The sequence below is a fragment of the Anabrus simplex genome, chromosome 14, assembly GCF_040414725.1.
Source record: "Anabrus simplex isolate iqAnaSimp1 chromosome 14, ASM4041472v1, whole genome shotgun sequence".
NCBI classification, from domain to species: domain Eukaryota; kingdom Metazoa; phylum Arthropoda; class Insecta; order Orthoptera; family Tettigoniidae; genus Anabrus; species Anabrus simplex.
In genome coordinates, this window is record NC_090278.1 from 91,634,739 (window position 1) to 91,655,754 (window position 21,016).

Sequence of the window (21,016 nt, forward strand, 5' to 3'; positions counted from 1 at the left end):
GAAAACGTCTCACCTATTTCTGAGAGCAAGGCATCGGAGAATGATCTTACAACCCATACTCTGGGTCCCTCTCCCTTCGACTCCCCTTGCGCGGCTTGCTTTTGTATGTCCGATAGGTGCGGGGACCAGAGGGATAGGTGTGCTAGGCTTCGCTCCGTCAGATCGCCACTGCTTTAACAACCATGATACTCACAGATAACAGAGTGCTAGAATGTCACTCCCGTTTACTTGTACATCCTTGTAGAAAGACACTGCTGTTATAGGAGTAATATATGCCTAGTTTTCTTCTGAAAGGTAGATCTGCTGAAATGAAACGCGATCATGCAGGTTTATTGTTATCGCTGGTTGGTTGGAGTCGAACCCGAGATCATGGATCGGGCACCACCACTAGTAATGCTGTGAAATTCAACATTTTAATGTACGAATAATAATAATAATAATAATAATAATAATAATAATAATAATAATAATAATAATAATAATAATAGTGCATAGCATGTGTATAGACTTGGCGGTAACCTAATGACGATGAAATGGTTGGCGAAGACGTTATAAACACCCAGTCCCCAAGTCAGCGGAATTCAGAGTACAAGGGGGTTAATTCCAAAAAGTGACCAGGGGCATCGGGCCATAGGCAAACATTCTATCCATTTAGCCACAAAGCCGGATTTTAATTTAGTAACTCTTAGGCTACCATTTCCGCTGATCAGGTGTTGAGTATTGACAGTAGCAGAGGGCAGGGCAGTAGCTTATGAAGCAGCCTTGACAACACAGCAGGCTACTCACTTGGCTACTGGCTCCAGATCAAAATGCTGAAGGCTTGACATTCACTAAACTAACCATGGAAAAGGAGTAACCTAAGTCTAGTGGTAGCCCACGGCTTGATCCCAGCACAAAGTTTGGTGACAAATGGAGGGTTTGTATTGGTACCTCAAGACGGAAACGGTTCCAAGAAGGGCATTGCAGGAATCATTTATGAACAAGGGGAGTGTGTATGTGAGGATCTTCAAACGGCATAAGTATTCAGTCAGCAGTATGTAAGGATTGTTGGTTGATTATGTCTAGCTACTAGCAGCAGACTTCTTGGAAGAAATAAGTTAGAAGCCTGAACTCTAATTATTAGTGTTGAACTCCTCCACTTTTTGGTGAACGTTATTTATGTTAGCTATCAGTATGGTGAAGCCGGCCCCGTGGTGTAGGGGTAGCGTGCATGCCTCTTACCCGCAGGCCCCGGATTCGATTCCGGGGCAGGTCAGGGTTTTTTTCCTGGACCTGAGGGCTGGTTCGAGGTCCACTCAGCCTACGTGATTAGAATTGAGAAGCTGTCTGACGGTGAGATAGCGGCCCCGGTCTCGAAAGCCAAGGATAACGGTCGAGAGAATTCGTCGTGCTGACCACACGACACCTCGTAATCTTCAGGTCTTCGGGCTAAGCAGCCGTCGCTTGGTAGGCCAAGGCCCTTCAAGGACTGTAGAGCCATGGGGTTTGGGTTTGGGGATCAGTATGGTGACGTATAGTATTGAAGAACGAAATTACTCCTGGATACTGGCCCCTTCGTTCACCCGATTCAAGTGCACAGAAACAATCCCCGTTCTTTCAAAACTTCAAGAATGAAATAGGACGACTGGTATGTCAAATATCAGAGGCGGGGACACGAGTGTTCCAGTATTCTTTCACGCCAGTGCAACGTTGTTATTGTGAATGATGGGCATCAATTTCAACAGCTGCTTAGATGAAATATAGGATCTGCATTACTGTAGTTTTCAACTTTATTCATTATTAACTTTTAACTAATAATTTAGGCCTACCGTAATCAAACTGAAGGCACCTCCTCACTGCTTCAGATTACCGGTGAGTCTAGGAATGCATTGCCGGTAATCAGTCCCTCCGACTTATCCTGTATAGTGCGGTAACTTTCCACTATTTCTCATGTGTGCAGAGGAATTTCATCATCATCATCATCATCATCATCTGTTTACCCTCCAGGTTCGGCTTTTCCCTCGGACTCAGTGAGGGATCCCACCTCTACCGCCTCAAGGGCAGTGTCCTGGAGCTTCAGACTCTTGGTCGGGGGATACAACTGGGGAGAATGACCAGTACCTCGCCCAGGCGGACTCACCTGCTATGCTGAACAGGGGCCTTGTGGAGGGATGGGAAGATTGGAAGGGATAGACAAGGAAGAGGGAAGGAAGCGGCCGTGGCCTTAAGTTAGGTACCATCCCGCCATTCGCCTGGAGGAGAAGTGGGAAACCACGGAAAACCACTTCGAGGATGGCTGAGGTGGAAATCGAACCCACCTCTACTCAGTTGACCTCCCGAGGCTCAGTGGACCCCGTTCCAGCCCTCGTACCACTTTTCAAATTTTCGGGGCAGAGCCGTAAATCGAACCCGGACCTCCGGGGGTGGCAGCTAATCACGCTAACCACTACACCACAGAGGTGGACGCAGAGGAATTTGTCATTCATAAATCGTTATTCTAATGTTAGTATTGTATGTGTGGAAATATATTCTTGTTCTCAGTGATTTAAATATTGCACTATGTGTACTTAAATATGTTCGCGACGTTAAATAGTGTTTAGAGACAAAGAACTAAGCTTTGGCAATCCGAATAAGTACAACATTTTTTCGTTACGTTAATAAGGTGATAGTTGATCTTTTTTATAAAAATCAACATTATTTGATTATTACTTGTTCATATTATCACATAATTCTCTGTCACTGACAAGTTTACGCAACTTAGAAACAATACTGTGCACATACACGCATGATGACTTAAGTGATTTCTGCCTTTTGAAGGTCCCCCACATACACACTCTCCTTGTTCATAAATGATTCCTGCAATGTCCTTCTTGGAACATGTTTCCTCCTTAAGGTACCAATACATACCCTTCCATTTTTCACTAAAATTTGTATGACTGTCAATTATGCTTGCCACCATGTTATCCTTAACTGACTTCTTTGCTTGATTCAATTTCCTAGTAAGTTCCTTCAATTTCTCCTTACTTCCACGGCCATTTTTAACTCTATTTCTTTCCAATTTTCACCTCCTCCTTAGACTCTTTACTTCTCTGTTATAGTATAGCGGGTCTTTACCATTCCTTACCACCTTTAAGGGTAAAAACCTGTTTCCACATTCCGCAACAATTGCTTTAAACCAATCCCAGAGTCTCTCCACATTTTAATTAACCCTTTCCACCGATCATAGCTACATTTTAAAAATTTCCTCATTGCTACTTTACCAACCATATGGTACGAACTAATAGTCCTACTTTTAAGACCTTCCTTTCTATCACATATATTGTTAACTACGACAAAAACAACTTCGTGAACACTTGTAACATCTATTACTTCGGTTTCTGTATAGAGCTCATCTGGTTTTACCAGCACCACGCCGAGAATAAACTAAACGAAATAACTTAAAACTTAAACTCAATGAAATGAAGTTTTTATGTCTCTATGTTCACAAGTAATGACTATCGCACACCCAGAAAGAAACTGAACACACTGTCTTTTACCACACGATACATACCAGAACGTGTGTAAATATTCTTCTGGGGAAATAACGTGACACAGAAGAAGGCATCGACTTCCGGAACACCTCAATTTTTAGATTAATAAATTTATTTCAGCCATGACATGTTCGGATAATGTTTTTAAAACATTAACCTTTCATAGAAGGATGTTTTCATATTACTTTTTTTTCTGTCAGCATCTCCTCACAAATCTCCTCTTACAGCATTATTGAAAGTGAGTTCTGGGAAAGTATATCTCATGATCTTTTTAGAAATCCGAAGGTTTAATTTCTGAGATATCTTGAGTAACTCCGATGTCCATGATAATGAGTAACTTAACTAAAGTTATTAATGAGGAGATTTGTGTGATTATCCCATCAAGAGGCATTCTTCATTGGGAGTTTTAGGATGATGAACCGGATGGATAAAGGAAGTTCAGTAAAGGAGAGGGCAAGCAATAAATAACACATGAATAAATTACTTAAATATTTTAATAATTACTATAATACTTGTCATTATTTACAGTCAAATTCTTGAGGTAAATTGTCGATAACATGTCAAACACATTCGTATTTCTTTTTTCTTATTCTGGAGGACATTATATTTCAACAGTTTATTTCAGTAATAAAATAATCTCTTTGAACTTTATCCTGTGTGTCACGTACACAACATTTACCACAATCACTTACAAAAATAGTTGTTCTTTAAAACAGTTACTAGATGCTTCTGTTATTGGTGCCTTCGAGACGTGAAGGCACTTCACACGAAATAACTGTGTACCGTAGTTAAGTCTCTGTCTTAACTGTCAATATAGCGTCGCGTCGCAGAGACACTGACTTTACCTGCTCTACGTATTGTCACGATGGAGTTTAAGAAATAAAAGAGAGAAACTATTGGTCCCTTTCTTTATGGACAACTTGTGTGTCAGATAATTATTATTAGTGTAAATCTTGGGCATCACACTCCATTTCTTAATTCCAGAACAAGGAATGTTTCGAACACAAATTGTGCTGCATCCTCAGGTCAAACCTTGGGTGCCTTTGTTTATGACAAAATATTCTCAGAATAAAATTTCAAATGAAAATTTAACAACAACAGAATTTCTTCTACTCAAAGATTGCAGAGTTTATTAAAACAACATATGAAGTGGTTGGCTGTGTGGTATGAGCTTCTTTAGGTTACACTCGCGAGTTTTTCCAAATCCTAACTCGTCCCAGGTAAATCTTCCTCATAGTTACGTTATACCTCTGATGAAAATTATTTTAAAGGTAAAACAAAAGTAAAAATACACCACCACGAGTGAAAATCTGAAAAGTAATTAATCAAATATGTGTGCATACGGAAGTTTAATCTTTCAAAACTTAAGTAAGTTACTCGTGAAGCAAAACTAATGCCCCTCTTACATATTATGCAAGCACTAAGCCTTGTTTTGAACGGACGAGAGATTTTGACAGATATTTGATCAAGTGATGGAACTAATACAAAATAAAATACAGAAGAGTGTACTTTGAACTCGAAACAAGATTGTAGCTGTAAAGATAAATAAGCAGGCAAATTTAATAGCGATCTGTACCTTTTCTTCAGTTCTAAAGGAAATTTCAAATACTTTATTTATATAATTTTCAGTTCCCGTTATTTCTTCAAAGAAAGCATAGTTTTTCCTACACAACTAAATATTGCTCGAGTTGTCATTCCGAATCTTACAACAAATTAGTTGTTCACATAAACTATTTCCTTCGATAAACAGCCAATAAAAGCTACCCACTCTGTTTTTTTACTGTGCTGAATTTAATTTCCAAATAAAATATACCGAAATAATTTATTCACCCAGGTTTTGTAAGAAATTCAGTTACATGCAGTCACATTTAGCGTCTTTCACGCTAAATTGTCCGAAGAATAAAGCTGAATAGAATAATAACTAAATGCCGATTCACTTTGTAATGGACCGAGTTAAATAATCTCCAAAAATGCATTAATTTTGTTTCTATTTAAATTCATGAATATTTCTCCTAATAATTATTGACACACAAGCATTCCTTACGTCATTTGTCGAAATTACTGTATAATACAACAATTAGTCTACTAAAACACAAATATTTTATACATGTAAGTACAAAACAAATTAATAATCTTCTACATCATCTTTCCTTTCGTCGATACGACGAATATAACCTCTATTTCTTTACCCCCCTCATTGACCTTATACATATAAAACGAGTTTCAAAAATGCATGATAAAATAACAGGATTGGATTCCTCGCATGTAGCGCAGACAAAATATTTATATGAACATGGGTCCGAAAATTCGCAGGTAGTGAGATATCAGACTTTCAATGTACTGTTATTTCCAAGAATTTGTGTTAAGTTTGCTGTAATGCTGTAGTATTTTATTACCTTAGGATAAACGTTCAAAATGCAGAGTCGCTGCCATATTGGAGGCTTCTGCACGTCTCATCCCGGCAAACATGCTCGAAAATTCCAGATGTTTTACGTATGATTTGAAAAGCCTAAAAAAAATTTCCATAAAATGTTGTTTCGTCTTCACAACAATTGTGTAGGCTACTCCAATGATTTTAAGTATTTCACACTCAAATAATTCCAGCTGGTTCAGATCCGGAAAACGTGGAGGCCAAGCAATGACCCCACCTCTATTTGTCCAGTGATCAGGATGAAATTCATTAAGGTGCTAACGGTCAGAATGTGCTAGTGAAATGTCGTCCAAGAGCGTATGGGATATTATTAATTACGAACTCCCGGACACCATTTTTGTATAAGCTTTTTATACGCACTACATATTGCGAATCCAACCCCCAATTTTGTCGGGAATTTTTGAAACACTCTTTATATAATGACGCCATTTCCATCGAGGCGTCACAAATATCCATGATGTCATTTACAAAATAATTATTACCTGAGTCTATTTAAATTTCGAAACCGTTCGATTATTTCCATATTCGTTCGAGAATATTTCAGTTCCCAAAAATGTATATGTTAAAATCTATACTTTTACATTAATTTGTTGTTTTTGTTTTCCTCAATATTCGTCAACAGAGATCTTCTTCATTTGTGAATATTATAAAGGTTTAAGCACATGCCTTACTCTACAGCTCTCAGCATTGTGTAGTTCAGCACGTATTCTTGCCTCTAAGGAAGACATTTCTCAGTCATCGTCTATCAGATACTTTTACCCGGTATCCACAACATATTGCCTAGAGCAAAGTTCATAAAACGTATGCATCTGCTCAATTATCCAAAAGTCTCACTATCGCTCCAATTGCTTGACGTACTATATCTGAAAAGTTAATAATTGCACAAAAATACATTCAAGTATGCAGAACACACAAATAACTTGATAATTATAATTTCCAAATAAAACTTCTTGCCCTTTCACGGCGCACAAAATATCACAGAAGGTTTGTCAAATCTATTTGAAACTCTTCACATTAAATTGACTTCATGTCATGTGAACATTAATAGTCCGTGATGTAAGAAATTAGAGATAATTTCAAACTAAGAACAGAAACAAGAAAAACTGACGAGTATCTTGTCAAAGTTGCCATGTTTGTTTCAGAATAAATACATACCATCCTAGAGAAGTGTGTTTTATTTTCTGTATGATGGAAGATAAAACACACTCTTACACACATACACTTAAATTAGGCTCGAACACAATCCCACTCTAAAACATTTTGTCTTGCAAACAGTACAAGACAAAACAAATTCAAACATTCAGTCTAGGGTGCGTTGTGCTTCATGAAACAAAAGATAGAAGGGTGCGCTCCATTCTACACTTGCTGTTGCTCACGACTTAAGGAGTGCCACTAGTACGGAGAGAGCCACTAACAGAAGACCTTGGTGATTGCTGAACATCCCTCGTACACCACTGTCTGCATCCTTGGCTGCATCTTTATTAGCGTTGTCTGCGAGAACAATCATTATAACACAATAAGACATAGAAAAAAATCAGTTTTTGGCGTTTGATCTTGTGTTTCTCTCTCTTTCTCGTAGCTCTTTTCATCTTTCATCACACATTTGGTTGATTCCCGAACTGAATTTAAAGTTTTAAGTTGGTATTTGTCTCGTACATAACCATGGTCCATTTTACACAAATTATGTTTGTTTTAGGAACTTGCTTAGTAAAGTTTTTAAAATGAAATTTAAAATTCGCGGATCATATTCTTCAGAGCTGTATTGTCATTCTGCAAATTAAGAGTGCATTTTGTTTTCATTTGATTTTTTAAAATTCAGATATTACTTATGTAATTGTAGTTTATAATGGTATCTCCCTTTTGTGTTGTTCATTTAGTTTTATTAATTTAGTGCGTGTTAAATTGTTAGGTTTCAAAATCTAGGCACCAGTATTTTAGATAATTTATTGCTGTAATATTTTAATGGTCAATATTATGTTTTATCAAAAGAGATGAAGATCGTTCAAATTTAGTTTTGTCTATTTTAGTATGCCTAGATTTTGTGCAACAGAGAAGGAAGACTCGTGAGTTAGTTGCCATCATTTTGGACAAATACGGTTTGCGTTGTAATATAACGATTCTTAAACGATTTACTAGAATTTGTGATTTCATTAACAATGTGCCACATACGTAAGAAAAAAGATACCACTTATGAAACCGTAAGGTTTCAGAAACAATAGTACTGCTATTATCTAAAGAAAATGTATTTCAATTTTGTATGAATTCTATTAAAAGGTTTTGCTCCATAAACTTTCATTGAACATAAAATAGAGTATTTAAATATAACTTTTTTATTATACAACCTCACAAACTGTTATCAAAGTACTATGACTTTGAATTATCCAGTATCATTCCTGAATACTCTTTAAAACTCAATTTGATAAGTTGTCTCATTGATATAACTAGGAGGAAATATCCCTTATTTTCCATCACTAGGAATAATGTTTTCTCCGCAATAAGGAGACATCACTGGCATCATTGTTTTCTTTGTCACAAAAACGAATCAGCAAATTGTAGCAAACCATGTAGGAGCTGCGAAACTTTAATTTCCTCAACTTGCGGTTAAAATCTTTTCTAATCTTCATTATAATTTATTTAAAAAATTTAATTTACTTTAATTGCCATTATTAATAGAAATATTAAATTTTCTATTATCAAAATATGAAGTATATCTATTCTTCGTATGCAGAATGCAAAGCGATATTTGAGTTTATATTCTTTTAATTTAAAGTAGGAATTTTAATCTACAAATACATTATTTTTATTCCAACAAATCGCCAGTTAGATAACAAGTTACTTTACTGAACCGCTGATTTTACTCCGAATCCAGAATGATGGCGATAATATCGATTTTCCCCACATCGTGCTTTAAGACACATAATTTACTTCTTGTTAGAGGTGACTTGAAGCAGACTATTAGAAGTAGCACAAATCAGCTAACAGAAAGAAACTGAGTGTTTGCAACCAAAAGCAGCAAAATCTAATTTCCATATTGTCAACTAATTATTGTGGTTGCTTCTTTTACTTATAATAGTTGTTAGTTGAGATGTCATTTCCACTTTATTTAGAATATTGGTAATTGAGGAGGTGGAAGCATTTCTTTTAAATATCTATTTACTTTTGTGATTTGTTAAAACATGCTGCGTGGGGGAAACATTTACCAACTGTTGTGATTCACACACACACATACAAATTCTAATATTCGTGCTCATTCTGCAAACAATGCACGTGCTTTTCAAACATTCTCTCACAAACCAACAAGACCAATGGTTTATTTCATTAGCATTAAAATTATATTATCTCACTGCCAAATTTAAGATAAAATTAAGTTAATAAATTTGTTTAAAGTCTTAATGAGCTAGTTATGTATTTAATTTAAAGCATATCTTGAATTAATTTAATAGTAAGATTTTTTCAATTCAAAAGATCCTCAATCTTTTGTTAAGCATGATTTGAGTCAAATAATGTGTATTGTCGTTAAGAAATTTGTCAAAGCATATTTCGAATTAATATAATTTTTAGATATTTTAAATTCCAAAGACTTTCAGTATTTTTAAACGTGATCTGAATCAAACAATTTGTATTGTTAAGAAATTTGTCAATATTCAGATTTTTCAGTTTATCTCGATCACTCAAGTTGTGCAACAGTCATATTTTCCTTTTCTTTTTGGTCTTATTGGCAGATTTCATTTGTTGAGAAATAGGTAGAAAGAAGGTGAGAGAGAGAGTAAGGGAGAGAGACACATTCTCAAGAAATTTATAAATTCTACATCACCACAAATACACACATAAAACAAAACTAACTAATCTATCTTCTACTAGCAACACAAATTTTGTTAGTATTGCAACATTCACATTGTGGAGCATGCTAAGGAAATTAGTTGCAAACCAACATTCAGGCCATGCACAAAAAACAAACAATATAATCTTAACATTGACTATAATACTGACCATTACGTATAGACATTAAAACTCATGCAATATTAATTTTGAGATTGCATTTTGCTGTGTGTTACTATTCAAAACATGATGTTTGGTTTCATTATGAATAACTATGAGTTTTGAAATACTATATATTTTCTAATATACTTTTCAAGTACTGTACTTTGCAATCTCAATCTTAATCATGCAAAACCTGTGGATAGAAGACAAAGTAAATTTATGAACACTTGATTATTTTCAAAGCAAAGGGGATGAAGATAGGTTATCAGAATAGTTAGGAGTAAACACCCATTAGTTAATTGAAGAGAATAGTGTAAGCACAACAATTATTAGATTATCCTTTCGTAGATGAATGAATTTGCAAAAGTAGTTACGAGAACTTGAATTTACTCAATGAAAACTTCGCCAAGTAATAATGATTTTATCTTTGCAAACCGAAAAATTGTATTGGCTGCCTTATAATGTTCTTGTAATAAAAGAAGAATGGAATCAAATGATCTTAGTAAAGCGTTTTACAAGTATTAATAATTTTCATGCAATTTAGTGAAGTTCAAAATTGTAAATTAGTTATCGGTTTAGCAAAACACAGTCGTACGATATGTTAGTCACATTAACAGTTTACCCAGTCTACAGTGCTCGAAGAGAGGGTGGCAAAATTATTCCCTTCCTTTTAAAGTAATCTTTGGTTCTTTATAAATATGTGGTAATACATACAGAGTTCTTTTGAAATATCGCATTTCGAGAGTAACGTAAGTTTATTAGTAGTGTAAGTTACATCAAAAAGTGTGGATCTTCACCGTAGAAAGATTCCTTTCCCATTTTTCTTCGCAAATTTGTTTATGTATACACACACACACATTTTTGTTTCAGTTTTGTGTATACATGAATATTTTTGACAGTTTGTATATTTACTTAAAGATAAATTTCGCCGCAATTAAAATTATGTATTTTTCTCATGAAAAGAAATATTTCTAACCTCAGAGAGATTTGTTTGCTACCATAGGGGGGGGTTCAAACGAATCTTCTTTTCCTTCTTCGACAAGAATAATTAAAAAAGCGTGATGTTGAAAGCAATAATAGTTTTCTTCTTCCCATTCATAGCGAATATCAAGATTGTATTTCTTTTGTCTTAACTGAACGCCTAATGAAAACAAAATAACATTACTCACTTAGTTTTCATGATAGCAACGTGAAAATATTTTGTTTTTCCTTCGCTCACAAAATGTATCCTAATTAATAATGAAATATGATTTTCTCAAAAAATTCTGATAACTATCTAAAATGACGGGACATAAAAGCATATAAGGTGTAGAAGTCATGGATTCTTCGTATGATATTTTGAATATTCGAGCACTGTGTATGACATATAGCGACACGTCAAAATGTTATTTACAAAACAGAAATTGTAAACGCATGCAGGAGTGAAATGAGGTTGAATTTACTTATCAGCCACGGTTAGTCGTGTTGTTTAAAATTTGTTTTAATTATTGGAATTAGCCTCGATTTGATATGTATTTTTGTTCAACGTATGATATTCGTATTTAAATAGACTCGGTGTTAACATGTGATATTGGATGTATCGGTCATAATCTCCCTGTACTTGCTTCGCAGTCAATCGATCACTAATACATCGATTGACGGGGCGTACTCTTTGGCTATCGTTTTGCAACGAGACATCGATACTGCAGTATTAGCGATAATATGAATAATGCCTATCTTATTTTCACCGTTGCAAAAACGACCAAACATTTCGAGAGAAACACCCCTTTTTGTTGTGTAAAATAAAAAAAGGGGCGCGATTTTAATTTACTTATATACAAGTGAATTGGTTTTGTTATCCCCACACCAAAGGCCTGTGCGCGCAGAACGGCGAAGACGGCATCCATTTACAATGCCAAGAGGAGCCAAAATAGTTGTTGTTATTATTGTTGTTGCTGTTGTTGTTGCTTTTTGATTTCGGTCTCCTACCTGCATCAAGTATCGAGTCACCAACATCGTCCTTATGAGCGTTTTTATTCTCGTCCGCGTATTCTGATGCGCTATCTCCATCATCTGAACCGTCTTGGAAGTAGGTATTACCGAACAGCCGGCTTTCCTTGCAGCCAAACCACCAGCGACCAGTAGGGCGAGGAAAGGGAGGGTTTCCGGCATCCACCTGCAGCAACAGAAAAGGAAACAAAATTAGGAATCTCTCTTATAACAGTGCTTGATTGAACCTAGTCACTTACAACAATGGATAAATGATTTGCATGGTAGCAGACAAAAAATAGGAATCATTCTTATAACACAGCTTGATTGAACCTGGTCACTTAAAGGAATGAAAACCTGTTTTGTATTGTAGCAGATAAGTAAGCAAAATTAGAAACGTTTTTCTAAGAGTGCTTGATCGAATCCAGTCACTTACAAGGATGGAAACTTCATAGATTCCCAGAAACTTGACATTAACTGGTAGTCACAAAGTACACCCTTCCCCGGTTGGTATCAATTAAATAAAAAATTAGGTTGGCATTCCTAGGGTTAATGTCATAGTTTATTACATCTGATGTGATGTACTTACAGTAAAAGACCTGTCATCGAAGCGGTAGTACTTGGTGCCCTTAAAGAAGTAGGTGTAACCTCTGTAGACGAGGGCTGCATCCAGGTTATCGGGTATTCCCTCCCAGTTGGAGATTGGCTTGGGGTAGGTGCTCTTCACTGGGGGTTTCTGCGTTGGGTCGAACTTCCAGAACTTGCTTCCTGTAAAACAAATTTGTGTACTAAATATAAGTCACTGACAGAAATATCTGCACAACTTTACATCACTGAAATTTACAAGGAAAGTGTATGAAATTCTTGTTAAAATTCTGACAAAACTCCCCCATCGTCTAGTCCTACATTTTACAATCGTATCTGAAGATCAGCAGATAAAGAAGAAAATATTTGTCTGTGTTTACCTACTAAGTAGATGGCTGACACAACAGTATTTGCAGTCTTATGCACATCGTCAAATTTGTTTCTTTGTTTTATCAATTGAAGGCACCAGACCAAAAGGCAGAACAACAAGTAGATGGTTAGACCAAGCAAAGAAGATCACCTGTCTACCTCTTCACAATATCTTAAAAAGAGCTGAAGACCGCTCAGGATGGAAAAATCTCGTTAAGGTTGCAGTTACTAATGAAGTGAAGAAATGAGGCCACGACACTCAGTAATGAGTAAACCGATTGATGATGATGATTTATCATTTGATTCACACGCAGAAGTCTGCAGGTCAAAAGATCAATTGTTCTTGCGATTATAATTGACAACCACGTGTATAGAAACCTGTTCATTTGTGTTATTAGTAAGCACAAAACAGAAACATCAAACTTTCAATATATTTAAGCAAATATTTAGTTTCATCTATGGCCTACGTCATTTCGAAATAATGTTGTGATTTCTGTACATCTATTTTTGTATCACAGATCTGTAAAAGGAACAGTATAAATTTGGTTCTAAATCTAAATTATGGTGTAAAATGAAATAAAATTGTTTTCTGAAACAAAATTTATCTAGTGAGCTATTCAGAAAGAGTTCTGTCTATTATCGAGGATTTTCTGACAACCGTGTTTCCGGTTAGGGACCTAGCAAAGTCTAGCATTTCTGAAACATATACATCTGAATATTTCCCTCATGTGTACTGAACGATAGGAAAGGTTGATGCACATCGCTTGTTAGGGAGACAGAGTGAATTACTGTGATGTCAGCAAGTGACGTCCAAGGATCAAGGCGTGGAGTTCCGACCTTGAGTTAATCGACAAAGGAAAAAACATTTATATCCTGTGATAAGAAAGTCTAGGAGACGAATATCCACCTTCAACAAAGAGACGCGAGCATTGATCGGTAACAGCCAAGACAAATAATAAATGAATGTCGAGATATTTGCTGATGATAGCAGGTCTCAGCCCTGAGCTAAATTAGAGATTACAGGGAGAATCTCTGTAAATACTGTCATTATAGGAAATATTGCTGCGTAAAAGCACGTATCTGCTTTGTTTGCGTGTTGTAGGCTTTTTCTTTGTCATTTAGTATTACGAAACACTGTTTCTAGTATTTTACAGTGTATTTGCTTTTTCTTTCAATACGTTTATGATACGTCTTCGTTTTCAGTTTGATGCCCTCTGTTTCCTTACTTCTGGTTTTATTTTGTTTTCGATTCATTATTCTTATACGTTTATTGCCTTCTCATGAAGACAGTCCCGGTTCAAACTCCGGACGATTCACATGGAATTTTGTCTCCTTTGTTGATTAACCCCCTGTGGTTCAGTCTCACGTGGAGGTCCCACGGCAGTTATCATGGTGTCAAGAGTCACTTAAAATTACAAGGTTGCATTTGTTTTCCTTTTTTCCTTTGTATTCTTTTCATTACTTCTCACTTCTTTTTTATTTGTTTTCGTTTGTTTTGTACCATATCAGTTCCCCCTGTCGTTCGAAAATATTGTGCTATCTCTCGTTGGATGGAAAAGTATTTCAACTCTGCTAATTCCAGTCCATTCTTTGATGTTTGCCTTCTCCCTACACGTCCTCCACCCTGTAGTTTGCCTTGTACAGTCCGCTGTAAGATCAGGTAACTGTCATTTCTGAGAATGTGGCCAAGGTAAGAAACATTACGGCGCTTTATTGTTTGAATCAGTTCCCGACTTGCCCTCCTCAGTATTTCATGGTTCGTTAGTCGAGCAATCCACGAAATTCATAGCATCCACCGTTGGGTACACATTTCAAAGGCTTCCAAACATTTGTTTTGCTGTGCTTTTCTTGTTTTTGTCTTCCCTTGTCTTGTTTTTTTTGCTTTGTCTTGTTTTATTTTGTTTTATTTTTATTGTTTTATTTTGTTTTGTATTTTTTGTCTTGTTTTACTTTTTGTCTTATTTTTTATTTTGTCTTGTTTTGTCTTGCTTTGTTTTGTTTTATTTTGTCTTGTCTTGTCTTGTCTTGTCTTGTCTTGTCTTTTTCTCTTTTGTTTCATTAAAAAGCTCGCTTAAACAAAGTACTTGTTGATGCTGTATTGTATAGAAATTATTCTGATTGAACTCTTTCATGTTTATGGAACACTTAGGAAATACTTAGAAGAGAGAAACTAGGTATGACAGGTTGAAAATATGCTTCAAGATTTCATTGCTATGGAAAAGAACTTACCCTTGTAGAAGTAGATCTTTCCGTTTCCGGTCCAGACGACGGAAGCGTCCAGGTTGTCAGGGATGCCGGTGAAGCCATCAGAGATGAGTTTAGGGTAGTCACCATCCATGGTCTTGCCGACGTACCTCCAGTACTGGGATCCCTTGAAGAAGTAAGTCTTGCCGTTCTTGTAGGTGAATGCTGCGTCTATGTTTCCAGGTAATCCTACCCAAGACTGAGAAATACGTTTTGGGTATCCAGGCTCCACACCTTCATCATTCAGCTTGTAGTACATATCACCTAGAAAGGAAATAGGGAACCATTTAAGAAAAAACTCCATTAATATATGTCTGGAATAAAATCAAAATTTTGAAGAATTCTTGCTTAAGCGGGCTTTAACCAGATATATATCAGAAATTATGATATAAACCAAAAAATGATAGCATATAAAGTTATCAGTCAAGCTAAGTAAAATTGTGGCATAACCGAAGCAATTAATTGTCTTTCAAACGGTGTGCATAAATAGTATGTTTTACATCATATATTGCTAATAATTGTTCATAATTTGACATTCTAAATAATGTGAAGGGGCATGAGATACGTTCAGAAAAATATTCAAGTTCATAGAGCAAAAGGTTGTAGAGAAAAGGTGCATTGCATTTGAGAAAAATAATATGTGAGAAAATGTATAAAACAAATGACCTGCACCATAACCACTCTAACACAGTCGATGAATTTAAGTGTTTAATGTGCAGATTCAAATTCTCAAAAAAACATTAAAAAATTAAGATTATCGTCTGAAATTTCGCAGAGAAAAAGAGAATAATATTTTTCCCGAATTTTTCCTGTTAGTGCCTCTTAATCGTTCTCAGCATACCGTAAGGTTAAAAAATATAATAAAAGCATGTAAAGGTGATAATCACGCTGCTTTGCTCCAGTATCAGTCAAAAGCTGAAAACAGAAACGATGCACAAGAAGGAATGCAGTGCAAGTCTGGTGCATGACGTTTCCATGGAGTCCTACTGTACTGAATCTAGTAAAATGTTACGTTGCCATAGAGATGTACTTTGAAGCTAGTCTATCTGGATTGTGCTGACTTTGTATCTACGTTTAAGACATACCTACTTTCCGACTTCCTTCGAGCAAACGTTGATCCAATTCGGAAACGCGTAGTTTTTGGATATCGCGGGCTAAGGATGTCCTCCGTTTCCTCGCAGCACCTAACTTCAATTTTGCTTAAAACGTTGGTTATTATTTGTGTGGATCCGACTGAACTGAATCTTAGTTCTTGTTGTTAGAATGACGTCTCTGTCACTTGTAATCACTTCAGCCATTTTTAAATCCAAAACCTGACGTCAAATACGACTGTGAATATATTGCTGAGAATAAAATCGAAATTTATTGGAACAGCTTACCTGCTCCACACTTAAGGTCTTGGGTCTCATAAAAAAATATAATAGATGGAACTGAGTTTACTAGCCTGCAACCGATAAGCAGCATCTTAGAAAACCGCGCCAGCCAACTGATGAGTCCAAATGGCATATTGTGGGCAAAATTCTGCGCAAGCTTGCGGCCTAACAATCCAAAAGGTGGCTCTATTGTTGTAATTTTAAGTTTAGAATGTTAAATTGTTAAAATGACTGGTGCACTTTGAAGCTGATGAATCTCTCACGATATGATCACTCAATGTCTCTTAAATATCTCCTTGAATTATCGGAAAATGAAAGGGAATTCCTATCCTGCAGTCGTCGAGGAGCAAGCGATGGTGCTAAGTGTTAACAGCCTAGGAGGCCCTGGTCAGTTACCATGGAAACATCACTTACCCTTGAAGGCGTACGTGACTCCCTCCGCGCTGTTAAACATGGTGTCGACCGAGGAGTCCAGACACAGCTCCTTGTTCTCGGTGGTGGCAGGTTTCTTGGCGGGACGAGAAGTTGACGTGCTGGTGCTGGATGGTGAGGTGCGAGACTTCTTGCCGTACAGCGCCTGGATGCCCTCAATGTCATCTGTGTGAAGGGTAAAGGCGGGTTCGTAACCGCGGTAGAAGGGGGCCATGAGAGCTGCTTTGATGTCCGAATGAGAGAGACCTAGAGAGTGGCCAAACTCGTGCGCAGCGACTTGGAACAGGTTGGTACCTGCAAAGAGCAAAAGCATTCAAGTTAGAACAGGTTTGTGTTGGAAGAATTTAAATTAGAACAGGTTTAAGTCCAAGGAATGTAAACTGGAACAGGTTCGTGTGGGAAGAATTTAAACTGGAACAGGTGTGTGTGGGAACAATTTAGTTTGGAACAGCTTTGTGTCGGAAGAGTAAAAAATGGGCCAAGTTTGTCCCCGGTGAGACCAGAAAGCGTTTAAATCAGAAATAATTGTCAACTATTCCTAATTTTGAGAACAACTAGTGATCTTTGATTCATAATCTTTCTTTCTTTCTTTCTTTCTTTCTTCCTTCCTTTCTTTCTTTCTTTCATTCTTTATTTATTTATTTATTTATTTATTTATTTCACTTGTGTTAATCAGTATATTTTTTTCTATCCATTTCTGTTATTCGATATTTATTTATTTAATTTTGTACTTATTTCGTTGGTAATTATTCTCCCTTTCTCTATTTCTTTCTTTCTTTCTTTCTTTCTTTCCTTCTTTCTTTTGTTCTTTCTTTCCATATTCATTATTTCGGCATGTATTTATTTTTCATGTTTCTGACAGATTTGGATATTTTTTGTGTAGCTTTGTTGGTGTTTTCGTTAATTTCTTTTTTCCTGTCGTTTTCGCTTCCTTCTGACCTTCACTTCTGAATCATTTATTCATTTGTGAATGTTTTTATTTCTTTGTTAATTTCTTTTTTTTTCTTTCCATCCTCCTTTCTTTCTTCTGGTATGTATTTATTTTTTAATTTCTCCACATCTTTGTTTTCATTTTGTGTTCTTCTTTAGTTAATTTCTTTCTTTGTTAAAATACTTGTTTAATATTTGTTGCTAATCAAGTACATAAGATAAAGTTCTTCAGTCCTGATAATGGGGTGCAGATGTAAGTACAAGTAGTGACACCTGTATTCTGGTCAACTGTGACCCGCTCTGCACTTACCGCGGTACTGGCCGATGGTCCACTGCTCGTCATCGTCGAAGTGGGCGTCGCCACCGTAGACGGGGAAGTAGGCGTGAGCGAGGGTGCCTCCCCTGCCGTCGAAAGGATCACCATCTCCGTGCTCCCCCGTCTCGAAGCGGATCTCGATGTGGACAGATCCTGAACTCTTGGCGGTGAAGGTGAGGTCGGTGTACTCGGCCCACACATCGAAGGCTTTCTTCACTTCATCGTCCACCTCCGCCTTGCCCAGCTTGCGAGGATACTTGGAGATGCGGTACGTCAGCGCCTTCGTGCGCCATCTGCTACCTGGAAACAGAAAAGAAAGTTTCGTTTTTGAAATTGGCGATCAGTTACTAGGTCGTGTCCAGTAAACATAGTATGTGCAAATCGATAAAGGTCAACCGGATTTCGCATTCCATGCTCTACCGATTCAGCTACTGGGCTTTCCCATTTTTGCTCTGTTGGCTCAGTAAGCTGCATCCTCCTTTTTGTTTACAGTAATCAATTTTACTTCCTAGTGTGCAAATATTTCTGGTTACTATACCTATCAAATTTGTTTTTGTTTGTTTTGCTCTTTCAGTGTTAATGTAATAAATACACAAAGGAGTATATCCATTCACGGAAGTCACTTCTTTATGACATAATTTGCTCGAATTCATTTTTCAAATATCCTGACCTACAAAGTAATGCATCACTCTGTGCTGTTAGTCAGAATGGATGGTTTAAGTATCCTTATGAGTATTCGCGTATGTGTTTGTTCAGGTGTTTCGTGTCGTTTCCTGATATTCCTTCGTGCTGTTTCTCTTAACTTTAAGACAGCTTAAATTTAGCAAAACAGAAATATTCATAGCTCAGTAAATAGAAATGCGATTTAAATAAAATTTTAGGCGATTAAAATGCATACTGTACAAGTCATCAAATAATGCTCACATACAGTAGGTGATTATCTGTTCGGTTTTCTTCGAATGTATTTATTTAGCTACTAAGTAGGGTATGCACGCTAATAAATATACAAATTTAGGGAACATGTATATGGTTACTTTGTGCAAATTATTTACACCTTTACGTCAGTCACACGCTCTATAACACTCTAGCATAAATGTACCTTATATTCATTAATATTTGTACCCTTCTCATTTTTACGGTAATTATTACTTTTTGATTTAAATAAAACGTACGAAAACATTTTTTGTATAAATTAAGTAAAATTATTATTAAATTACAGGAAATAAACAACAAGCTTACTGTTTGACGGACTCGGGAGTAGTTAGTGATATACATATTCATTTACAAATATGGTGATAATTAACTTTTCCACATGATTATCTAAGAAGGTGTATTCTATAACATAAAACAAAGTGATAAATGTAAATTATTTCACTCCTTCTTCCGTTACGTCTATATTTGAAGTCGAAGGAGTGTTATTTAGAATGCAAAATTGGCCTTCGCTGTTACCTCAGGGGATAGATAAATAAATCCACACCCTAGGGATATGAGCTACAAATTTTAGTTAAATAAAATATGATATAAAGTATGAGAATATCGTCGTTGCCGGGACGAAACCTCCTATGTGATAATATTTTTGAAGATATACTGACCCGCAGCACATACATTATGAAGAGCGAGAATCCCTTGACAACATTCATACAATATTGCACCTTAGATGACAGAACCTTACCGGCCAAAGTTCTGAGCTAAAATATTTCACATAGGAGGTTTCGTCCCGGCAGCGACGACATATTCTTTATTTATTCCTAAAAGTTACAATCCTTTTCTTAATCATCGTTATCCGCTAGGTTAGCAGTTTGACTTTTTCTACCATGACGAGCGCTAATGTGAGTCAATGCACAGTTTGACTTAAGGCCTTATAACTACATTCGGTGTTGACATTTTTCAAACGGTCAAATTGCCTGAGAGTATTGAACCAAGGAACTCATTACAGAAAGAATTATGTAAATAAGTTAATTTGACTAGGATCTGCCAACGGCCGTAGCCGTGTTGAAACGCCGGATCCCGAGAGATTTCCGAAGTTAAGCAACATTGGGCGTGGTCAAAATTTGGATGGAGTGCCACGCGCTGTTGGTGGCGGGGGTAAGGGAATGGAACTGGCCATACTACGGCTCAGGCACACCTCTGTGGAGGTTCGGACCAGCCTTCGGGCAGAATACAGCCTTACCTGAATAAAAAATAAAACAATAATGAGACAAGCGATTTTACGCTGTTTTTCCGGAACTGCATTTAGGCCGAAAGTTATTTTCGAATTTTTTTTTTACTTTGATAGAGCTATCCGAGACTCACAATTTAAAACCTTTCTGTGCCCTTTAAGCCCTTCAACCTTCGGCACAACTGAGAAAAATGCTTAATTTTACGTTTTTACCCCTATGTATTCTGCTAAGAAATGTTCTCAACGTTAAGAAACATACCACTGTATTTTTTTAAAAAAGGTACCCGTGAGAGGAAACAATAATTTATGTCGTGATGAATGTATTGCGATGAAGTTTGAGCAAATTCTTCCTCGGCTCCCATTGACACTTTGATGAAAGGCACTTCACAGTCTATAGCTAATCCGCAACCTTCATTCGGGTTGTCATGGTAACATAGTTCACACGAGTTAGAGCCGATGCAGCTTTAAAAAAAATTCCAAGGCTAGATAATCCTTTGGTGACGTCATCTGAGGTAAAGGAAGCACGCTTCGGTGGTTCCAAAACAGGAGGAGGAGGAATGGCCCGGCGGTCGCAAAGCACAGGAGAGCGTAATCACTTCCGGAAGGAAGTAGATCGATCAGAATGTGCAGCGGACCGTCACTGGTTATTGTGTGACAATACCTAGAGCGCTCTGTCCTGAAGTTGAGGGGCCTTTTTGGGCACTGCGGGTAGTCCTTGAA

At 36.7% G+C, this 21,016-nt stretch overlaps 1 protein-coding gene across 3 annotated transcripts in view; it reads right to left on the reverse strand.

Moving 5' to 3' along the window:
- Positions 1-3,985: 3,985 nt before the first annotated feature.
- Positions 3,986-21,016, reverse strand: part of LOC136885592 (matrix metalloproteinase-14) — a 68,868-nt gene continuing 51,837 nt past the window's right edge. Inside the window, exons 4-9 of one of the 3 annotated variants that reach the window (XM_067158258.2) lie at positions 18,133-18,438; positions 16,875-17,186; positions 15,073-15,351; positions 12,479-12,657; positions 12,001-12,076; positions 3,986-7,431 (exon numbers count right to left, since the gene is read on the reverse strand). In XM_067158258.2, coding sequence (XP_067014359.2) covers positions 7,313-7,431; positions 12,001-12,076; positions 12,479-12,657; positions 15,073-15,351; positions 16,875-17,186; positions 18,133-18,438 — 1,271 coding nt within the window. In that variant the 3' untranslated portion in view covers positions 3,986-7,312. Of the gene's footprint in view, positions 7,711-11,889; positions 12,077-12,478; positions 12,658-15,072; positions 15,352-16,874; positions 17,187-18,132; positions 18,439-21,016 lie in introns of all 3 variants that reach the window. The other 2 variants (XM_067158257.2, XM_067158259.2) reach the window with 2 other exon arrangements.